The following is a 22,115-nucleotide window of genomic DNA, read 5'->3' on the forward strand; positions in this document are numbered from 1 at the left end:
GTGGATCTCGGCAGCTCCTCCAGAGTTACCATGGGCCGCTTGGCTGCTTCTCTGAATGCTCTCCTTGCCCGGCCTGTCAGTTTAGGTGGACGGCCATGTCTTGGTAGATTTGCAGTTGTGCTATACTTATTCAATTTTTGGATGACGGATTAAAAAGTGCTCTGTGAGATGTTCAAAGTTTGGTGTGTGTGTATTAGAGGTCGACCGATGTATCAGCCGGCCGATTTTTGGCACTTTTTAATCGGCATCGGCCGATTGTTTGTTTAAAAAAAAAAAGCAGATTTACTTTAGCGTGACTTGCATTGACTTCTATGATCTAGAAGTCATTGCAAGTTGCCTGAAGTTTCCCATGGAGCATTGCTTACAATTAAAAATCCTGTATTTTCTGCTAAAAAAACACTTCGAACACCCAATTTTTTTTTTTTTTAGCAGAGACCCTAGGGAATAAAATAGCAGTTGTTGCAATATTTTATATCACACGGTATTTGCGAAGCGGTCTTTCAAATGCAATTTTTAGGAAAAAAAAATAAATACACTTTAATGAATAAAAAAACAAAATAAAACTAAACGGTAAAGTTGGCCCCCCTTTTTTTTTTTTTTGTCCAAGTTTTGATTACCTGTTTTTGTGCCTGATTCCCTTACCGAAGATGGCCGGGGCAGCAGCCGAGGCAAAGATCGGCTTCAGTCAGGGGCAGACTATCTATCAAAATATATATATATATATAATTTTTATATAATTTTTATATAATTTTTATATAATTTTTTTTTTTTTTTGGCGGAACTCTGCTGCTATCACACTGGAGCAGGCAGGCGCTATTCGGCTGCTAGCGGGGCGCTTATGACCCAGCTGGCACCGATGAAGAGGTTAACCACTTAAGACCCGGACAATTATGCAGGTTAAGGACCTTGCCCTTTTTGCGATTCGGCTTTGCGTCGCTTTAACTGACAACTGCGCGGTCGTGCGACGTAGCTCCCAAACAAAATTGGAATTGACTTTCTTTTGCGTTTTTTTTTTTTTTTTGTGTGCTATAAACAAAAATAGAGCGTCAATTTTGAATTTTTTTTTTTTTTTACTTTTTGCTATAATATCCCCCAAAAATATATAAACACTTTTTATCCCCTCAGTTTAGGCCGATACGTATTCTATTCTTCTACCTATTTTTGGTAAAAAAAAATCGCAATAAGCGTTTATCGATTGGTTTGCGCAAAATTTATACCGTTTACAAAATAGGAAGTAGTTTTATTGCATTTTTTTTTTTTTTTTTTACTACTAATGGTTTTTTTTTTTTTTTTTTTTTTTTTCCGTGACTGCAACATTATGCTGGACAATTTTGGGACCATTGTCATTTTCACAGCAAAAAGTTCTATAAAAATGCATTGTTTACTGTGAAAATGACAATTGCAGTTTAGGAGTTAACCACTAGGGGGTGCTGTAGGGGTTAAGTGTGAACACATATGTGTTTCTAACTGAAGGGGGGCGGGGCTGGACGTATGACGTCATTGATCGTCTTTCCATATATCGGGGAACAGACGATCAATGACACTGCCACAACGAAGAACAGGGAAGGTGTGTTTACACACCTCTCCCCGTTCTTCAGCTCCGGTGAACGATCGCGGGACACCGGCGGCGATTGGGTTCCGCGGGTCCCACGGGCGCGGTCACGGAGCTTCGGACCGGGTCACGAGCGCGGCGGCGCGCTCGCGACCCCACGGCTGGGCTTAGACACGTACAGGTACGTGATTGTGCCCAGCCGTGCCATTCTGCCGACTTATATTGGCGTGAAGGGGTCCTTAAGTGGTTAAATGCACCTGTGTAGCACCGCTGCAGAAGCGCGTTGCAGGCGCTTCGGCATCAGTGCCCATTCATTTCAATGGGCAGGAGTGGTGGAGGAGCGGTATACACTGCTTCAAAGATGCTGCTTGCAGGACTTTTTTTAACATCCTCAGGCATTCACACTGAGACTGCAGGGGAGCCATTTTGCAGGCACTTTACAGGTGCTATTTTTTAACCCACACCAGTGTGAAAGGAGTCCAACTGTTAGATTTTATGAGATGAAGGGGAAATTGTATTTTTTTTTTTTTAAATCGACCTAACATATCGTCCCCAAAAAAATCGGCATCATATAACGTTCGCCGCAATTTCTAAATATCGGCATTGGCCAGAGAAAAACCCATATCGGTCAACGTGTGTGTGAGAGATATAGATAATAGGAGAAATATATCTCTATCTCTCTCCTAATGCTACTTTTAACTTTTCCACAACTTTATCCCTGACCTGTCTGGTGTGTTCCTTGGCCTTCATGATGCTGTTTGTTCACTAAGGCTCTCCAACAAACCTCTAGATTTTAGTTGGGGAGATATCGGCACAAAGGGGGGCTGAATACAAATGCACGCCACACTTTTCTTATTTTGTAAAAAAATTATAATTTTTTTTCCTTCCACATAACACTGCCACTTTGTGTTGGTCTATCGCATAACATCCAAATAAAATACATTTTGTGTTTGGCTGTAACATGACAAAACGTAGAAAATTTCACAGGGTATGAATACTTTTTCAAGGCACTGTCAGTTCAGTTGTTTAATTGTTTACATTTAATATTGGAATAAAGCATTGGAGTTATTTTCTTTCTTTTCTATTACAGAGCGGTTGGTAAGACTTGTTTGCTGATCAGTTACACCACCAATGCATTCCCTGGAGAATACATCCCAACTGTGTAAGTATAAAAACAAGGACCCATCATTGTATTACTTTGACTAATCTGCCATTTAAAGTGGACCAATCAGTAATTGGACAAGTCTACATTACCACGTTTCTGACTGCTCACTATATTCAGCAACAGTATATTTTAAAGCTGCTGTACCATTTCAATAATACAAAGTAGTTGTTTTGCTTAAAGGAACACTAAAGGTTAGTTTTTTTATTAGATCAATTGATTGCTGTAAGCACGAGCATTTAAATATCACTCACCTCGTTTTTCCTTTTGACCTCCAAAATACAGTAATCCAGGTTTGAAAATGCCATTTCCTGTCTCTCCGCTTCTTGCTTTCCACCAGCATCTGAGCCGTTTTGCATGATGGAAAGCAGAATGTGCTCACCCCCTCCCTATGACTACAGCCCTGCATGAAGATGCTCTCTTATCCCTCACAGTCATGGAGGCTAAGCCTAATGGGAACTGTAGTTCCCATTAGGCCGTGATGTAGCAAGAATGAATGTGCACCGCAAACCAGGAAGTCAGTGAGAATAATGATTCAGGAGTGACGGAGGTGAATAAAAAAGCTTGATTTCAACAGGTATCAAACTAGTTATAATGCAAAACATTACTTTTTACTTTATCAGCTACTGTCAGACTTGAATTTAAGAGGAAAATATTTTTGTCTTTACAACCCCTTTAAGTCGAGGCAACTTGCCCAAACGGGCAGATTGCACTGGAAGCGAGTTTCTGTGCGATTTGAGACAATTTTTTTTTTTTTTTTTAAATTCCCAACCATGCGAAAAGTAGTGCATGCACTACTTTTGGAAATTCACTGCAACTGCATGGCATCATACTTTTGTACTATGAGATCCAGTGCGGGCAAACACACTGTTTGCAACCTGCAATTAAGGTGTCATTAACTTAATATTGACACTCGCTGCATATTGCTTCTGCAACTTGTTTTGAACGCAGTACAGGAAACGTGGAGGAACGTTGGTTTCCCGCACCACATTCGTATCAACCGGCCCTGAAATAATGGTCTGCAGGAGGAAGCATTTTCCAGGTCTCCTCTTTCAAGGGGATCAGACTGCAACATTGTAAATAATGCACCAAATCTAAGGGCCCATACACACAGGGCCAAATCAGCCAGTACAATAAATACTGGGCGACATTCGGCTTCCCTGTTTGACAAAAGCTGAGCTCTCAGTCGGATTCTGTCGAATGAGCTTGCTGGAACACCAGCAGCTGATCGGCATCAGGTCAGCGCTCTGTCAATGACTGATCAGTGTGTTCTGGTGGGGTGGTGGTCCCCCTGTCAGAACACAATGGTTCAGTGGGGAGATCACTGTACTAAAATTGCATAGTTGGGACAATGACCTTCTGACAATCTCCCCAGTTTGGGCTGAACGAAAAAACACTTACCGTGTGTACCAGGCTTGAAAATTAGGATTAACATGAATGACCCCCTCTGAGCCGTTATCTCAGTGCAGGAAGTAGATGCTGTCCCTAGTTAGTCCAGCTGGAAAGAAAATTAGATTTTTGATGTTATTTGGAAGTAATACCTTTTTAGTTTTACATGAAAATAAATTGGAGGAGATTGCTAGGGCCAGTTAAAGGAAGGAAGTGTGTTAGTTTTAGGGCTTCTAAAAACAGACTTGCTGGAGGATCCTGTTTTTGTGTTTTTGTGTGTTTTTTTTCTTTTTCCGAATATTATTAAAATGTTTAAGCTATTGTGAACATGTACATTTAAATTCCAAATTCAGATTTGACAACTATTCTGCCAATGTTATGGTTGATGGAAAACCAGTTAACTTGGGCTTGTGGGATACAGCTGGACAAGAAGATTACGATAGACTGCGTCCATTGTCTTATCCTCAGACGGTAAGGATCCACGTCGTGATCTTTTGTACAGCTATGTGAGCATGGGTGAAAGCACCGTGTTTATGTAATCAGATTATTCCGGGTTGGATGTAATTCTTTGTGCCTCCTAATATATATTTAATTAAGGAGGCACGCAAGCAATATATTTGATGCTGCCCACAGGGGTACACACTATATAACATTAGTTCTCATAAGTGCTATCACAGCCCAGAAGGCTTTCTGCTCTCTTCCATGCCCTTCGTTATCATACTGTGGACGTAATGTCAACATCAACCCTTTCCATGTATGGGCTAGCGCCTGCCTTTTATTTTTCCTTAGCAGTTTTAGGAGTGGTTAATGTAAATATAATTTCTATTATAAAGAGATGGGGCTTGGTGGCTGTTTCGCCTGTTGCGTCATTGTCTGGTCATTGCGTACACTGGGCCACTTAAAACCTTTTTTCTCCTACGCCTTCCAGGACGGCACACCAGAGAGATAAGGGCTCCTCCCACAGGAAACACAATCAATTGACAAGTTTGTTATAAGTTCCCACCCCTCCCCTTGCTCCTCAGTATTTTGATTGTGTTTCTCCCGAACACAGCGGCACGTTTGTTGTTTTATATTACCTGGAGACGGTGAAGTCGAAGGGTACCCCTGTTGAGGCAGGTTCAGGGAGGCCGGGGAGAGCTGAACTGACCTGTTGGCTTCGGTCGCTCACAGGTCGCCACAAAGACAGGCATGGACGCTCTGAGCTGTGGTGAAAAAGCCATCGTCCCTCTGCACAAAAATCCGCCACGCTGCTAACTCTTCTTCCTGGGGGGGTTTGCAGAGGAGCATTGCGCTCCAGACCTCGTTCGGAGGTACAGGAAGCGCGTCACCGGAGAGTGGGCGTTCCCTACACGGCAACCCGGAAGTGACGCCTCGGCGTGGAGAGCAGCGTGGAGCGGTGGGGTCGGCGGCGGATAAACCCTGCGAACAGGTACCGGCAAGCCAAGGACCCAGTCAACCTCCTCATGATGGAAGAGGAAGGGAAGACTAGCGCTGCGGCTACCAAATCCAGATCGGGGGTCGGTGAGTACTGTCCCTCCTGGAAAGGGAGAAAAGGGGAGAGTGAGAGTTCCTGAGTCGCAGGATGCAGCTGGTAACGGCTGCCTTCCTCGTTCTCTCTCTCTTTTCTCCCTAGTACAGCCTGCAGCTCTGAAGTGGGAAGAAATAACATGGTTGGTTTTTATTATGTTCCCTCTCTAACAGAATCTCCCGGTGAAACCCAGGGGGCCTCTGCTCAATCCTCAGCATCTGCTAGTGGTAGTTCCTCTAAAAAATGTGGAAACTGTAAAGATAAACTCCCAAAATCCTATACCAAACCCTTCTGCCACAAATGTATTAACCAGTTGGCTGGGAAGGAGGCAGCTGCCATGATGAAAGATTTTCTCTTGTCAATGCAGTCTGAAATGTTGGCCACGGTTAGAGCTCTCAGGGAGACAGCTACACAAGCAGCCACAGGCCCTAGCACAGAGGAACCGGCCCCTAGAGAGACTTTGATTTCTCAGGGAAGGCTAGTTGCAGGACCCAGTACCCCTTTCCTATCCTCCCAGGTTTTTTCTCATGATCTGGAGGAAGAGGAAAGTGAGGTCATGAGCCAGGTCACTAGACATAGCTCAGAGGGTGAGGAGGATAGAGACTCAGTCATGTCTCAGGAAGAAGGAAAATTGAAAAGATTCCTCTTCTCAGCAGAGGACGTGGACAGTCTCCTTCAGGCAATCTATGCCACTGAAGAGATTCCAGAGGTTCCTAAAACGACCTCTGCACAGGATAAGGTGTATAGGGGACTCAGTGAAACACAGGATAGAGTCTTCCCTCTCCACCAATCTCTAAAAGAAATAATCCTACAAGAATGGAAATATCCAGAAAGGAGACTAACCACTCAGAAAACCTGGAAACGGAAGTACCCGTTCACCCAATCAGTTGGGGAAGCTTTCTTTAAACTTCCAAAACTGGATGCGGCCCTGTCTCAGGTCACTAAACAGTCAGACCTCTCATTTGAAGATGCTGGCAGTATTAAAGATCTAATGGATCGTAGGGCCGAATCACTCCTAAGAAAGGCATGGGAGGCTAACACAGCTTCTATGGCCCCAGCATTAGCTGCGACCTGTGTAGCCAGGAATGCAGACCTATGGGTAGAGAAACTGGCAGAACACCTCGGCCAGTTTACTGAGTCAGAGGAAATCTTGGGGTCTCTATCTTTGATAGGAAAAGCTGTCGCATACTTGGCAGATGCCGCTTTGGAAACTGCCAAAGCTTCAGCCAAAACAGCGGCCTTGATTAACTCGTCCAGGCGAGCTATCTGGGTTAAAGCCTGGGATGGGGATGTCACATCAAAGGGAAAACTGTGTGGACTCCCTTTCCAGGGTTCACTTCTGTTTGGCCAAGGATTGGATGATGTCCTAGCTAGGTCTTCAGAAAAGGGAAAGAAATTCCCTGTGAAACCTAAGAAAGATGGGTTTAAGAAGACTTTTCGAGGCCCCCAGGGGCAGAACAAGCAGAAATATAAAAGAGAACCCAATAGGCGCTGGTTTTATGGCAAAGGGAACAAAAAGAATAACTTACTCTTTCCCTCCGCCAAGGCTGAGGCTAAACAGACCAAGTGACGCCAAGGTCAAGGTAGGGGGGAGGCTGTCCCAGTTTGTACAACAGTGGGAAAATATTTCAGACAGTCCCTACATACACAAGCTTTATAAGGGATGGGTTCCGCCTGGAATTTGTCACCTTCCCCCCCCCTATGATCACCCTCACGCAGCTCCCCAAGGATACCCTAAAAAGAAGGGCCCTCTTGGAGGGGGTTCAGGAATTGGCAGAGCAACTAGTAATAACACCAGTGCCAGTAGAACAGCAATACCGGGGGTTCTATTCCCACGTGTTTTTGGTTCAGAAACCATCAGGAAAATTCCGCCTGATAGTAAACCTAAAAAAACTAAACGGATTTTTAGAACAAAAGAAATTCTCCATGGAGAGTATTTACTCAGTAAGAAAGAACCTCATGAAGGAAACCTACATGACGACCATAGACCTGAAGGACGCCTATTTGCACGTGCCAATTCACGTGGACCATCAGGCCTTTTTGAGGTTTGCGGTGGTGGTAGGGGAGGAAATCTTTCATTGGCAGTTCAGGGCATTACCCTTCGGCCTAACCTCCAGCCCCAGAATCTTTACAAAAATACTGGCAGAGGCAGTAGCATTCCTACATCTTCAAGGAATATGCCTTATACCATACCTGGACGATCTACTGATCTCCGGTCAGACAGAGTCACAGGTTCAGAGGGATACCAACAGGGTGATGGAGTTTTTAGAAAGCCTAGGCTGGATTATCAATTTAGAGAAATCCTCCCTCATACCAGAACAGGTAAAAAATTTCCTGGGCTACACTATAGACTCCAGGCTTCAGACGCTCTTCCTGCCAGAGGAAAAAATAAAAAAATTAGTGTCAGGAGCAGAGAATCTGGTGAGATTCCCCAGACTTCCCAGGAGGTCAGTTATGAGAGTGCTAGGCTTAATGTCGGCATCCATACCAGCAGTAGTCTGGTCCCAATTACATGCAAGGATGCTCCATTTTTCTTTCTGTCCTCTTGGGACAAGAAGAAGGAATCCCTGGATCAGGAGATTGTACTCACCCCTCAGGTCCTGTCATCCCTAGAGTGGTGGACCAGTCACCAAAACCTAAGGGAAGGTCGACCTTGGGCACAATGGGATCCGGTAAAATTGACTACGGATGCCAGCACATGGGGGTGGGGTGCCCACTTGGGAAAGAAAAAAGCCCAAGGAAGATGGTGCTACCTCCTGGCTCATCAATATTCCAATACCAGGGAGCTCAGAGCAGTAGGAGAAGCTCTGAAGGCCTTCCAACAAGATGTCACAGACAGGGAGGTCCAGGTGAGCTCAGACAACGCTACAGTAGTGGCCTACCTGAATCACCAAGGCGGTACCAGATCCGGTCCCCTATTGGAACTAACCATGAAAATCCTGGGTTGGGCAGAGAAGAATGTCACCTCCATCTCAGCCATACATATAAAGGGGACAGACAACATAGAAGCGGACTTCCTCAGTCGCCAACAATTAAGACAGGGGGAATGGGAATTGAGTCCCGAGGTCTTTCAGGCCTTAGTTCTTCAGTTTGGCGAACCAGACATAGATCTGTTCGCGAACCGGAAGAACAGGAAAGTGAACAGGTACTTCTCAGCCTCGGTAGAACGGGATTCCGAGGGCCTGGATGCGCTGTCCCAGAACTGGCACTTCAAAATGGCCTACGCTTTCCCACCCCTGGCGCTAATTCCGCGGGTACTCCAGAAAGTCAGCAAGTCCCCCGGTCAGGTCCTCCTTATTGCCCCATGGTGGCCAAGGAGGACATGGTTTGCGAACCTGAGGTTCATGTCAGTAGCAGAGCCTCTGAGACTCCCAGCCAGGACAGATCTTCTCAGACAAGGTCCAGTGTTTCACTCGAGACCAGAGTTCTTTCAGCTAACAGCCTGGTTAGTGAGCGCCAGATTCTGAAACAAAAAGGTTGTTCAGAAAAAGTGATTGATACTCTCCTTACAAGTAGAAAGCCGGTCACCAGAAAGATCTACTCAAAGATATGGAGAACTTTCCAGACCTGGAGTAGAAAAAGACAAAAGTCTTCCCAGTCGGTTCCGGTTATCCTGGATTTTCTCCAGGATGGAGCGGACGCTGGGCTTAAGGTTAGCACCCTGCAAGTACAGGTAGCGGCCCTCTCGGTGTACCTGGATAAAAGATTAGCGAAGGACGACCTAGTTAAGAGGTTCTTACTAGCTAGGGAAAGAATGTCCCCCGTCCTTAAAAGCTTCTGTCCACCATGGGACCTTACTAGGGTATTAGAGTCATTATCTATGCCCCCTTTTGAACCTTTAGAGAAAGTTTCCCTTAGGTTCCTTACGTTAAAATTAACTTTTTTGTTGGCTATTACTACAGCCAGGAGGGTAGGAGATCTGCAAGCTCTGTCTATGAAAGAGCCTTTTCTTAGGGTGCAACCAGACAGGGTCACTCTTAGGGCAGATCCCTTATACCTACCTAAAGTAGCATCCTTACTCAACAGGACGCAAGAAATGATATTGCTGTCCTTTTGTTCAGAACCAAAGAACGAGAAGGAGTTTAAGTTCCACTGTTTGGACGTAAGAAGATGTCTTCTTATATATTTAGATAGAACCAAAAGTTTCAGGAAATCTAACCATCTCCTAATCCTCTATGGTGGGGTCAGGAAGGGATTACAGGCCTCAAGGCCATCAGTCTCAAAATGGATTAGAGAAGCTATTACAGAGGCTTATCAGTGTGCAGGAGAACCAGCTCCACTTAATATCAAAGCTCATTCAACCAGATCTCTGGCGACATCTTGGGCGGAGAGAGCAGGTGCCTCCTGGGACCAAATCCGTACTGCGGCTACCTGGTCAAGTCATCACACCTTCCTGAAACACTACCGTGTAGAATTGTTGTCACAGCAAGACCTGGCTTTCGGTCGGAAGGTCCTCCAAGCTGTGGTCCCACCCTGAGGTAGGCCTGAGGTCCTTTTATATCCTCTCTGGTGTGCCGTCCTGGAAGGCGTAGGAGAAAACCTACGTTGGATCTACCGGTAACGGTATTTCTACGAGCCTTCCAGGACGGCAGGCCTACTACCCACCCTATGTGAAAAAAGCTAAGCTATATGCTAAATGGTAAGTACCGATGGGGTGCCCCTTGTGAACCAGTTCAAGATTACTTTATTAAATACTGAGGAGCAAGGGGAGGGGTGGGAACTTATAACAAACTTGTCAATTGATTGTGTTTCCTGTGGGAGGAGCCCTTATCTCTCTGGTGTGCCGTCCTGGAAGGCTCGTAGAAATACCGTTACCGGTAGATCTAACGTAGGTTTTTTTTTTTTTTTTTTTTTTTTTTTTTTAACCTGTAATCATTATGTAGTTGTTCTTACAAATGTTAACCATCTCTAGTAATAAAAGGCTTATTTCCTGCAAAGGGATTTTTTTTTTTTTTTTTTTTTTGATCAACTAGACAAGAATCTTGTAAGGTTTTATTGCAAGGGTTGTTGCACTCTTTACAAAGCAGAATTTATTGCTTCTTTCCCTTATAAGCCAATTTGGTTTTCCTGATGTTTGTGCAAAAGGCCTTTCTGAAAATATTTCCTAAATGTATCTGTCTCCATTTTTAAAGAGGAGCTTTGCTAATTTTGAAGCTCTAAAATCTGCTTTTGAATCTGAGTATTTCTTACTAGGCTTTTAGCCCGAGCCCCCAAGCTGCCAATGTTTTGGTGAGTTAATTAATACCTGCTGCTAGCAGAGGGGATTGCAATTCATTTGTTCGTCCGTCCGTCCATGCGTGCCACCTTCTGTTGGTGTGGGTTGCAATTTGCAGAGCTTATTACCTTGCTTGCAAAGCACAATTAATGCTTTTCTTGTCCCGTTTGATCTGCAATCTAAAACGTCCCAGTAAGGGGAAAAATAGAGGAACTGGTAATTCAGTCTCCATGTCCTATGTTTTCAATGTTTTCACTTCCTGATTCTAATTTAATGCACCACTTCTTTATTTTTATTTTCTCTCCTGCAAGATCTAATTTTTTTGCAGCATAATATAATGTTGAAACACTTGTTAATGTACCATCTGCCTTTTTATCTTTTTAGGACGTGTTCCTAATTTGCTTTTCACTTGTGAGCCCAGCTTCATTTGAGAATGTCCGTGCCAAGGTAAACATATACCGTATATTTTTTCTTTAACCTGGGGTTTTCCACACTACAGGGATGTTTATATGTATTGGCAAGGGGGGTCAGCAGTTTAGAGCCTGCTGGGGGGAGAGAGAATCAATGTAAATGGTACATTGTCTTAAATGGAGATATTTTGGAACCATAGACACCCCAGTGTTTGGCATGCTTGCCTGACATTTGTCCTGACCATTCATTTTGTTTCATTTTTTATTTCGATTTTTTTTGTCCATGTAGGCATAAGGTAGAATGTTTTGTTCATTTAGTTCTAGCTGATGTTTGGAGAAACGTTACTAGATCTTTAATTTGGCTAAAACTTATTCTGTGTATAATTTTGTGTATTTTTTAAATAGTGGTACCCAGAAGTCCGACACCACTGCCCCAACACTCCTATCATCCTTGTGGGTACAAAACTTGATTTGAGAGATGATAAAGACACTATTGAGAAACTGAAAGAGAAGAAGCTTACACCCATAACGTATCCTCAGGGACTTGCCATGGCAAAAGAGATTGGTATGTTTGTGTGTGTGTGTGTGTTTTTTTTTTTTTATCTGTTTTGTTTTTTCTGTTATATTTATAACTGGTGAAACAGGCTTTCCAGCATAGCAAAATAATGTCTTGCTTTCATCCTAAATTTCATTTAGTCAATTTGTCATGTATCATCAGGCCAGGAAAACGTTTTAAAATTCCTCCTGTTAACCACTTCCACCCACTGTGGATATATGTCTGCATTTTAACCACTTCCAGCCGTACGACTATATACGGCTGCAGTGTGGATGCCAATTGCCGGGAGGCCGTTTATATACGGCCTCCAGCCACCGCCGGCGGCGCACGCGTGCGCCGCCGCATCACTGAGATGCCGATGCGCGTGCCTGGCGGCCGCGATGTCCGCCAGGCACCCGCGATCGCCGGTTACAGACAAGGACGTGGAGCTTTGTGTGTAAACAAACAGATCCACATCCTGTCAGGGAGGGGAGACCGATCTGTGTCCCTTGTACATAGGGACACAGATCGGTCACCTCCCCCAGTCAGTCCCCTTCCCCCACAGTTAGAAACACTATGCAGGGTTCACATTTAACCCCTTCCTCACCCCCCTAGTGTTAACCCCTTCCCGTCACATTTATACAGTAATTAGTGCATATTTATAGCACTGATCGCAGTATAAACATGAAAGGTGCCAAAAATGTGTCAAAAGTATTCGATGTGTCTGCCATAATGTCGCAGTCCCAATAAGTTGTAATGTAAAATCTTACAGCTTTTCGAGCTGCAGAGTGGCTTTCCTGTGCCGGATCACATATCTAGTATGTAATCCAGCACTTCGGGTATACTGCACACCACCGTGTATGGCGATTTGGGCACTGATCAGCGGCTAATGATTGACCGCCAGCACTCAATCGCTGAGGAGGAAGACTGTACAGAGCTCTGTCAATATAAAAATGGAGAGCTCTGCCCTGTCGGCAGGGATGTGCCAGTTTTTGCTGTCCTGCAAAGCAGGAAATAAAAACTGGTGCAGCTCATGGTGCACACATTTAACCCTTTGATTGCCCTAGATGTTTAACACATTCCCTGCCAGTGTCAGTACAGTATATTTTTAGCACTGATCATTGTATTGGTGTCACTGGTTCCCACAAAGTGTCAGATTGCCCACCATATCATTGCAGTCTCTCGAAGTCACTGATCGCCACCATTACTAGTGCAAAAAAATAAAAAATAAAAAAAATATATATATATACACACAAATTCCAGTATATATGCCTTAGTTTGGTTTGCACAAAAGCCTATAATGATTACAATCAATATCGGCTTATTTTTGCCAAAAGTATATAGCAGAATACAAATGGGTTGCTTCTCAACTGCAACAGATGGTAGGATGGGGTTCTATAGACAGGGTTGATCCGATCCAATCTTTACTTCTGACTCGACGTAATCACGTAATAGCCCAATTGGTCTCCGGGTCCATCGGGAATGCTATTCAAAAACCCACCTTGGTGATGATGAAAAAAAAAATCCCCCAACACCTTTTTTTCAATATTAAGACATGCTTTAAAGACCCAATTTAAAGGTTCAAAATATGCCATTAGTCTAATTGCAAAGATACAAATTTAAAAAAAGGCATTATCTCTAAAATATCTAACTTGCCAACTGATGGGAAAAGGACCTAGGAGACTTGACAGATGAACAATGGCAAAATATTTTGGAACAAGTACACTTGCTATCAGTATCACCCCAGCAAACTTTGACACAATCTTATATCATTTATAGTTAAACTGTATCACTGGGGTAGACCAGATACATCTGAATGTCCCCAGTGTAAGAGAACCTCTACTGACCTAATACATATGTTATGGAAATGCCCTAAATTTAGGTATTGGCAAAAAGTAATTGCTATTAACCGGGTATATTATACACAGGTACAAATGGCTCCTAAAATAAGTTTACTTGGTTGCCTAGGAAAATGTATCTATATCTAAACTATCAAGGTGTTTTATAGCACGAAAGCGAATTCCGCAAAAATGGATATCCTCAAATGCTCCAACATATAAAGAGTGGCGTTGACAGGTTAATTACGCTGTATTAGAAGCATGACAGATTTAAGTGTTGTAAAAAATTGGTGCTAATAACATTTTTGAATTCAAAACAATTTTTTTTTTTTTTTGTAAAACTTTATTTTTACTTTTTTTAGCGTGCAAAAAACTTCAATAATCGAATACCAATATAATTTAATTTTGTGTACAGTGTTGCAAGACAACACAATTGTCAAAGTAAAAGTGCCAATTCTTCATCACAGATGGTTAGAAGCCCTGCCATCCAGTAGGCATTATGGATTTTTATTTTTGTTGTGGGGGTGTGTTTTTGAAAAAATAAATAAATATAAATTAGAGACTCGTTAGGTAAATATCCATGGGCCTAGTGAACACTAAAACCTATTTTACAGGTTTCTACTCCCACAAAAAGGCAAACATAAGTCAGAACTGAAATACTATACAATGTTATCTCTCTGTCAACTGACAGTACAATAAGAAACTGTTTAAAATTAGTCATGGGCTGTGTAATGATGTGTTTACCACGGCAAAGTAGATTCTCTATCATGGAACGTTATCAGCTGCTATTTACCTGACTTCTGTTCTTTTAGCCTGTTCCAGAATCTGAAATATCCCCTCTTTTACAGTCTTTAGGTCCATTATGTTAACCACTTGACCCCTGAGCCAATTCTGACACTTCCCCCGTAAAAAATCTTTTTATTTTTTCCTAGAAATTTCTTAAGAATGCCAAACGTATATTTGTTTAATGAGGGAGTGAGTATTACCACGCTACCAAGAAGTGGGGGAAGGAGAAAAAGGAAGGGGGTATGGCTGCAGCACTGAAAGGTGTATCGGACCATAACAGATTAAAGAAAAGGGTAGTGCTGCGCTGTAAATAGAGAATGGGGTACAAGTGTAGAGGAAGTGTAGCAAATCCTTATATGTAAAAAGATAGTCTGACTAATGATCAAATGTCAATGTGAAAAAAATATTGACATCAAAATTAACGTGCTACAGTGCAGCTAATCCAGCTGGCAAAAGTAGGATAATAAAACGTGACAATGCTAGTATCATACAGTGTAATACAATAATAATTGGTGTACTGTTAACCAATGGGGTGTACAGCGTGCATAACACAACAGTGACTGAAATAGGCCAAGTTAAATGTCCATGCAACAAAAAGATTATAAGCATAACTAAGGAAAAATCCAAAAATAAAAGTGCAGGTGTAGATGCCAAAATAACGTGAAGAAAAGATAGGTTTCCGGTGTTCTCTTCAAAATAAGTGAGCATGTCTCCTTACCTTACTGCTGTAAGGTAACAGCATATCGGCCCAAATACACTTTCTGGTCGTATCAGCATAGGATGTTATCCGGATGGACTGTATTTGAAGAGATAGATCCCTCTTGGTAGTCACGTCCGAGAAATGACAGTGACTCGCACCCAGGGAGATATAGTGCAGTATTGTTTTAAAAAGGTTTATTAACAAAATAATACACTAGGGTACTCACATAGCTGTGATAAAAATCAGGCATGTAAAATGAAAGAGTGCGTTCGACACCTTCGGTACCTCTTGGTGGACTCTTGGTAACACTCGTACGCGTATTCGTCACCTTTTGTGACTTCTTCAGGAGACTCCTGAAGTCACGAGAGGTGACGGAATACGTACCAAAGTCAGTGGAGGGATTGGCAGAGAGGGGTAGTGCAGGCAGCATTCATAATGGACTGAAAAAAGGATAACCTATGTAAAGGTAAGCCAATGAGGAGGGAGTTGCAGTAGTCGAGGCAGGAGATGACCTGGCTTTGGAAGGGGTGTTGCAGAGGTTGAATTGGTAAGTTTTGGACAGTGATTGGATGTGAGGGCGAAAGGATAGTTCAGATGCCAGGATCACACCTATAACATCAGTGTGTGGAGACAGGTTGATTAGTTGAGCTGTTAAATTAGACAGGGAAGTCGGGGTGAACGTGGGGGAGGAAATGCAGCATCTCACAAAAGTGAGTACACCCCTCACATTTTTATAAATATTTTATCTTTATGTGACAACACTGCAGAATTGCGTTGTAGCAAAGTAGTGAGTGTACAGCTTGTATAGCAGTGTAAATTTGCTGTCCCCTTCAAAATAACTAACACACAGCCATTAATGTCTAAGCGCCTGGCAACAAAAGTGCGTACACCTCTAACTGAAAATGTCCAAATTGGGCCCTAAGTGTCAACACAATAGAGCCAGATGGTTACCGTAGCATTTGCAAGGAAAGGGGCCGGTGGTTAGGTGGGCGTTAGAAAAAAGTTTAGCAACCTCCTCTATAGTAGCAGGGTTGAATGAATAAAGTAATGGTTGTACCTGTGGACATATGGGGTGTTGCATGGGGGAGGTATCTGTATATTGGAGATCTCCTCACAAATTTTATCGCTTATTTTTAAAGTGATTGTTGATCTCCGGTGCAGTGTCTGAGTTAGTGGGTGGAGGACGAAGAAGAGAGTTGAAGGTAGAGAGTTGACTGGACGAGAAGGTGTTAATGAGTGATAAAATGGGTCTGCTTGACAGTGAGTAGGCAGTAATAGTATTTTTGGAGGGAAGATTTATATTGGTTGAGACTAAAGCGCCATACACGCGATTAGATTTTTCTGCAGATTTTTACTTTCAGATTTACCAAAACCGTGTAGTGCAAGGGCCTACCTGATTTGCATACGAATTGAAACGCTTAAGGTTTAACCTTATATGGTATTGTTAAATCTGAAGACCAGTCTGCAGAAAATCTAATAGTGTGTGTGTATGGGGTCTTGATATTTATGCCACAGTCGCTCAAGGGACGGCTATGTATTTTGAGACTTCTGGTGTCCTCTGTTTGCTGTGTGTGTGTTTAGTAAAGGGATGACAGTGAGCTGTTGTAGACATAAGTGGCTAGATTGAGGCAGGACAGGATGATATTTTGTTAGAAGTGTTCTGTAGCAGAGAAGGGTTAAGGTGGCGGAGGTTTTTTACAGGTAACGTTTAGGCAGTTGGAGGGAGAGGAGGTTAAAGACACGGAGAACGCAGCTAATAAGGTGGTAATCAGAGTGGAATAAAATTGTTTTGAGAAGTTGCGCAAAGGGGGTTGCTGTCAGAATGTGAAGGAGCCTGTATCCATTGCTTCACCTCAAAAGAGGTTTGACTGAAGTTTAGACGTATTCACATTTAACAGGGATGTTTAAGTCAGAGAATGATCCAAGAAAATAGACTTATACAATGTGCCTCAAAAGAAGTGTCAGGGGTAGGTGGGTGAAGTACCTGATAGGTGCTGCGTGGGGCTAGGATTCCTTCTTCGCTTCCCTTTCGTCTACTGGGTCTGTGGGAGTGAGTCCAGAGAAGGCCACCATGGTAGAGGAAATCTGTAGAAGCAGTGTTGGATTCATGAACCCAGGTTTTGGTAATTACAAGTAGGTTATAGGAATTTGTGATGGAGGGAGGTGAGTTTTGTTACCGACAGAGCGGGCGTTCCAGAGGGCACAGGAAAAGGGGAGGCTGGTTTTGGGAAGAGAAATGGAAACAAAGTTCTGTGGATTTCTAGTGGCTGCCGCCAGAGGGTGTAGGGTGACGGGAACGTTGGACACAGTTAAATGATGAAGGCCCGGGTTTTCCTAACATGGGTTAGGAGAAGCAGAAGTGTGAGGCAAGTATTCGGACTGTGATTTATATAAAGGGACATACCCCAGCATCCTAGAGGTTTTATCAGCATGTGAGTGCAGTAATGAGAGGACAGACAGGAGGGTGATATCTAAGCTGAAAAGCATTTAAGGAGGGAGGACACTGTCAGGAGTGGAATGAGAGCTGAATAGACAGGGTCACCTGCAGCCTGTTTGGTGCTTTTTCAGTGCAGTTTGCTTTGTGCAAGCGCTGAAGTGCATATAACTTGTATAAAGAATCCTTAAACAAAGAACCCCAACAGAGTGCTGTCCCCAAAGGGGTGCTCTAGTTTTACACTAAGTGTGGGGGTGGTTGTTTATGGGTTAATATAAGGATGGCTTTCTATCAAAGCAAACCTTTTACATCTAAGTCAGGCTTGCAAGAGGGAAGTAAATATAAGATCAGACCATAACTTGGGTAAGACACTACAGAGCAACAAACATTTTGATGCAAACAGGGCAACAGATGGTGAAGGCAGGAAGTGCTTAACACTTATGTAAAAGTAAATGTTCAGTTTTGGGTGGAGGTAAAGCACGAATATACCTGTGGAGGGACAAAGATATGTTCAGATTGGACATTCAGGTGATGCAGAGCCTGAAGTGCATATCACTTTTATAAAAAATTTGTTGGCGAAAGAGAAAGCCAGTAAAGTGCTCCCCAGCAAAGGTGCAACATTTTTGGTAAAATATAAAGGATATTATGCCAAGTAAATGCATACCTAATGGGTCACATTTCAAAAAAGAAAAAAAATCATCTAAAAAAATTTTCCATAGGTGACACTTTAAAAGCCCTAAGGCCCATTTCACACTGGGGCGTTTTTCAAGCGTTTTTCAGGCGAAGCCTTATCTGCAATCCCAATGTGAAAGCCAGAGTGCTTTCAGAGCCCTTTCACACTGCCAGTGCCCGAAAAACGCTGGTAAAGCACTACGAAGACCCTAACGTTTTAGGGCGTTTTTGCAGTGCCTCAGTGTGAAAGGGCAGGGTGTTTTTACAGCGCTTTCAATTCATTTCAATGAAGAGGGGTGTTTTTTGGAGCGTTTATTTTTATTTTATTTTTTTTCAGCGCCCAAAAGCTGCTCCAAAGATGCTGCTTGCATGACTCAGTGTGAAAGGGTCCATTAAGATGCATGGAGAGCTTTTTAATAGCGCTATTTTTAACGCTAAAATGCTGTAAAAACACTAAAGTGTGAAAGGGGTCTAACAGGAAGTCTGGTGCTAGAATTATTGCTTTGTTTAATGATTTCAGCGATACTTCATGTGTTTATGCATGCAGGGCTTGCGTATGTGTTTGCATCTGCTGTGAGCACAGGGAAACAAGGGCACTTTAGATTTTTTTATAAAATTAAATCCCAAAAAGCTTTTAGACCCTAGATCTCATTTGCCCTTCAAGATCGGTTTAATCAAATGCTTTACAAGCTGGAACTGATGGCTACAAAATCCTTATTGCTTCAGGTTTCCTTCATCAGAGCAGAGATACAAATGTACCTACCTTCCCTCTCTGTCCACCACTACACCAAAGGGCTGCTGATTTCTGCAGTTGAATAGATGGTGTATTAAAGTGGAAGTAAACCATTTTTTGGCACTTGTTCCTACAGGTAAGCCTTGGCTGTAGGTACAGTGAATCTCCTAAATCTGCACGGTTTAGGAGATATTTACACTGCATGCAGCTGGTGACGTCACTGGCACATGTGCTCTGAAGGGACATCATACCCAACTCCGTGCCATGGTCCGTGACTCCTCCGCATTGTTGGCACGGCCAGAGGACACTAATCCGGAAGAAAGACTGGGTGAAGATGGAAGCACCTTCAGCAGTGACAGTGCACTGCTGGAAGGCTTTGTTCTAAGGTTGGTATTACTAGCACATTATGCCTTTACCTTGCAGGGTTAAAGAAAAAAATGTATGGTGTACTAACGCTGTAAATTGGTTATTTTCTCTGGTAAATGCTTTGATGTCGTGAACAGTTTTAGAATGTCCAAAGATTTTATTTTTTCTCAGATGTCCATAGAACAAAGTTCATTTTACAGCCTTTGACATCTGTAAAGTCTGTGCTATAACTCTAATGGGTTTGTCAATATTGCCTTTGGATTTAAATAGATGTGTTTTCATTACCAAATGGGAAATTCCCAGAGATAGAGGAAACAATTGACTTACTTTGGCTTTCTCCTGACAGGTGCCGTGAAATACTTAGAATGCTCAGCACTTACGCAAAGAGGACTGAAGACTGTGTTCGATGAAGCAATAAGAGCTGTTCTCTGCCCACCACCAGTGAAGAGGAAGAAGAGGAAGTGTCTGCTTTTGTAATCCTTGCACTCCTTCTCCCCAGTCCCAGACTCGAAAATGCCAACCCCCAGTCCTATTTGTAAGAATTCATTATCTGCCTATAAAATCTTAAATATAAAATCCATTAAGTGACACATCTTTTTCAGACTCTACTAAAACCCTTTCCTGAATGATAGATCAGTCTATTTAGCCTTATTTTTCTGAAAACGGTTTCTCCTTTTTGCTTGAACTAATTAAATGTTGCCAAAACACCCACTCAGCTCAGTTTCTATATTTTCTGCTACAAACATGAGCCATTGAATCTATTAGAGACATGACTTTTTACTCAGATCTGATTTTCTGGATGGAGGAAACAAAAACTGACAGTAGGCAGGAGCCTTACTGCATATATTAAACACTTTATTAATCTTAATTCACTGTATTGCATTGTAAATCAAAATTGTTATTTAGGAATGTTAGATCAATTGTGTATCTTTTTACTGCTTGAGCTAAAAAATAAAGTTTTGGTTAAAGGGTACTAATCTGCTCTTTTGGATGAAAACTATTTAGGCAAAAATGTAAAATAGGTTTCAGGATTTTACTAGCAAACATAAGCAACAGTATTTAAAAGTGACACTACTGCTTTTTTGAGACTTTTTTATTTTAAATTTTTGTTAACTTTTTATTTTTTCTAAGGAGGATTTTTTTAGTGTTTCACAGCCCTTGGCTTTACTGTTGGAGACTTGAGGTCTGTGTGAAGCCTAAACCTAGTGTTCAGAGACCAGCTCGGGGGGGGGTATGGTTTCAGAAAAGATCTCTCAGCCTGATTAAGGGCTTGGACATGATACAGCACTCCTATACCCACAAAGTAATTGTGGGCTAAAGGCTGTATTGCTCAGCAATGTCCTCCATTAGGTAATTGGAAAGTGTTGGTCTTTGAGATCCTCTTCTACCCCACTCAAGAGCATAAGGCCTGGTCCTGTTTTAATTTGCTTCTATGTTTAACCACCCCTGGGCAGTAGGTTTGGGGGGGGGGGGGGGGAAGAAATGATTGAAGCATTCGATGCTGGCTGCAGGAGTCCATTAATCACTGACCTTAGTTGGATGTATCTTCCTTTGTGGCCTCTACTTCTCGGCTCAGTGTCCACAAATGTATACAAACTTTATAGGACCATTAACTGACAGGTGCCTTGAAGGCGACACAGAGGGGTAGTGAAATGCTCTTGACTACCAGCCCTAAGATGTGTTATAAATGCAGTAGAAACGGTTGCTGTTGAGTATTTTCAGGTAATCCCCATGCCCTCTTTTCACATAGGCAGTTTGGTTCCCTTCTGGGACAGCCAAAGGCTTGGGTAACATATGTCATTGGTTGATGTATAGAATTGTTCTGATTTCTGTATTCCTGGCAATGTGGTAGTGCTATTTTATGATCAACCACTGTATATGTGCCTGTCTAAAGAGGCAAAGGGTTGGGGATAGTGCCCTTGTAGGTTACAACCATCATTCCCACAGATTCTGATATGCACAGGCTTTCTATGTTGGCTTGCTCGTAGAATATCTTGTATTTTAATATCTTTCTAAATATTGTAACTTGGAAATTTTTGTAGTTTATAGGAAGTTATTCCTAATACTTTTTTTCTTATGTTATTTTGCTTATAAAGGTGTGCGTTTCATAACCTTTCCTGTAACACTAGGTGTACAAATCATGTGAACCTGCTATACACAGTAACCTTTTTTTTTTTCCCTATTTTTATTATTTTTTTCCTAGTCTAAAATTGTACTTTACTTAAGATTACTAGCGAATTCATACTGTCATCTTGACACTAGCGCCCCAGTTTTTCTTCTATTGGTTCTGTCCCATAGGGTCTGTGAGGTCTTAATTATAGAGCGAGTATTAATGATGCACACCCCTAACTAAACACTATGAGACATGGCTCAACCTTTCTACAACGAACAAATTCAAAGCGCATTTGAGAATGTTGCAAAAAAAATAAAAAATTGTGAACAGTGTTTTTACATCTTTTGCTAATGCAGTTTAGTGTTTTACATGCATGTTTGAATTAATAAATCCTTAAACTACAAAAAACTGTCTTAATTATTTTTCAAATGTAAAGGCTTTGTTATCACTGGCACTGCCAAAACTGCATTCATATGTTTAGAGGATATTCCTAAATGCATGTAATGATTTTTCAATGGTGCCATTTATACTATGCGTTTTTATATTTGCAGTCATTTTAGCTGCATGTAGAGAAAATAGGATTCTTGGATGGATTCACTAAAGGCAAATAGACCATGCACTCTAAATGCAGTTACACAAATTTTTCCCAGAGCTTTGTAAATGTGGTAAAGATCTGCTGATT

At 42.3% G+C, this 22,115-nt stretch overlaps 1 protein-coding gene across 2 annotated transcripts in view; it reads left to right on the top strand.

Annotated features, from left to right (window-relative positions):
- The window catches only part of LOC120943487 (ras-related C3 botulinum toxin substrate 1), a 37,469-nt gene extending 15,628 nt beyond the window's left edge, over positions 1–21,841 (top strand). The window contains exons 2-7 of one of the 2 annotated variants that reach the window (XM_040356819.1): positions 2,643–2,714; positions 4,457–4,574; positions 10,825–10,860; positions 11,231–11,293; positions 11,662–11,821; positions 19,667–21,841. In XM_040356819.1, the coding sequence (XP_040212753.1) occupies positions 2,643–2,714; positions 4,457–4,574; positions 10,825–10,860; positions 11,231–11,293; positions 11,662–11,821; positions 19,667–19,797 (580 nt within the window). In that variant the 3' untranslated portion in view covers positions 19,798–21,841. The remainder of the gene's footprint in view (positions 1–2,642; positions 2,715–4,456; positions 4,575–10,824; positions 10,861–11,230; positions 11,294–11,661; positions 11,822–19,666) is intronic. The other variant, XM_040356820.1, reaches the window with a different exon arrangement.
- The last annotated feature ends 274 nt before the right edge of the window (positions 21,842–22,115 follow it).

The sequence above is a fragment of the Rana temporaria genome, chromosome 6 (assembly GCF_905171775.1).
Source record: "Rana temporaria chromosome 6, aRanTem1.1, whole genome shotgun sequence".
NCBI lineage: Eukaryota > Metazoa > Chordata > Amphibia > Anura > Ranidae > Rana > Rana temporaria.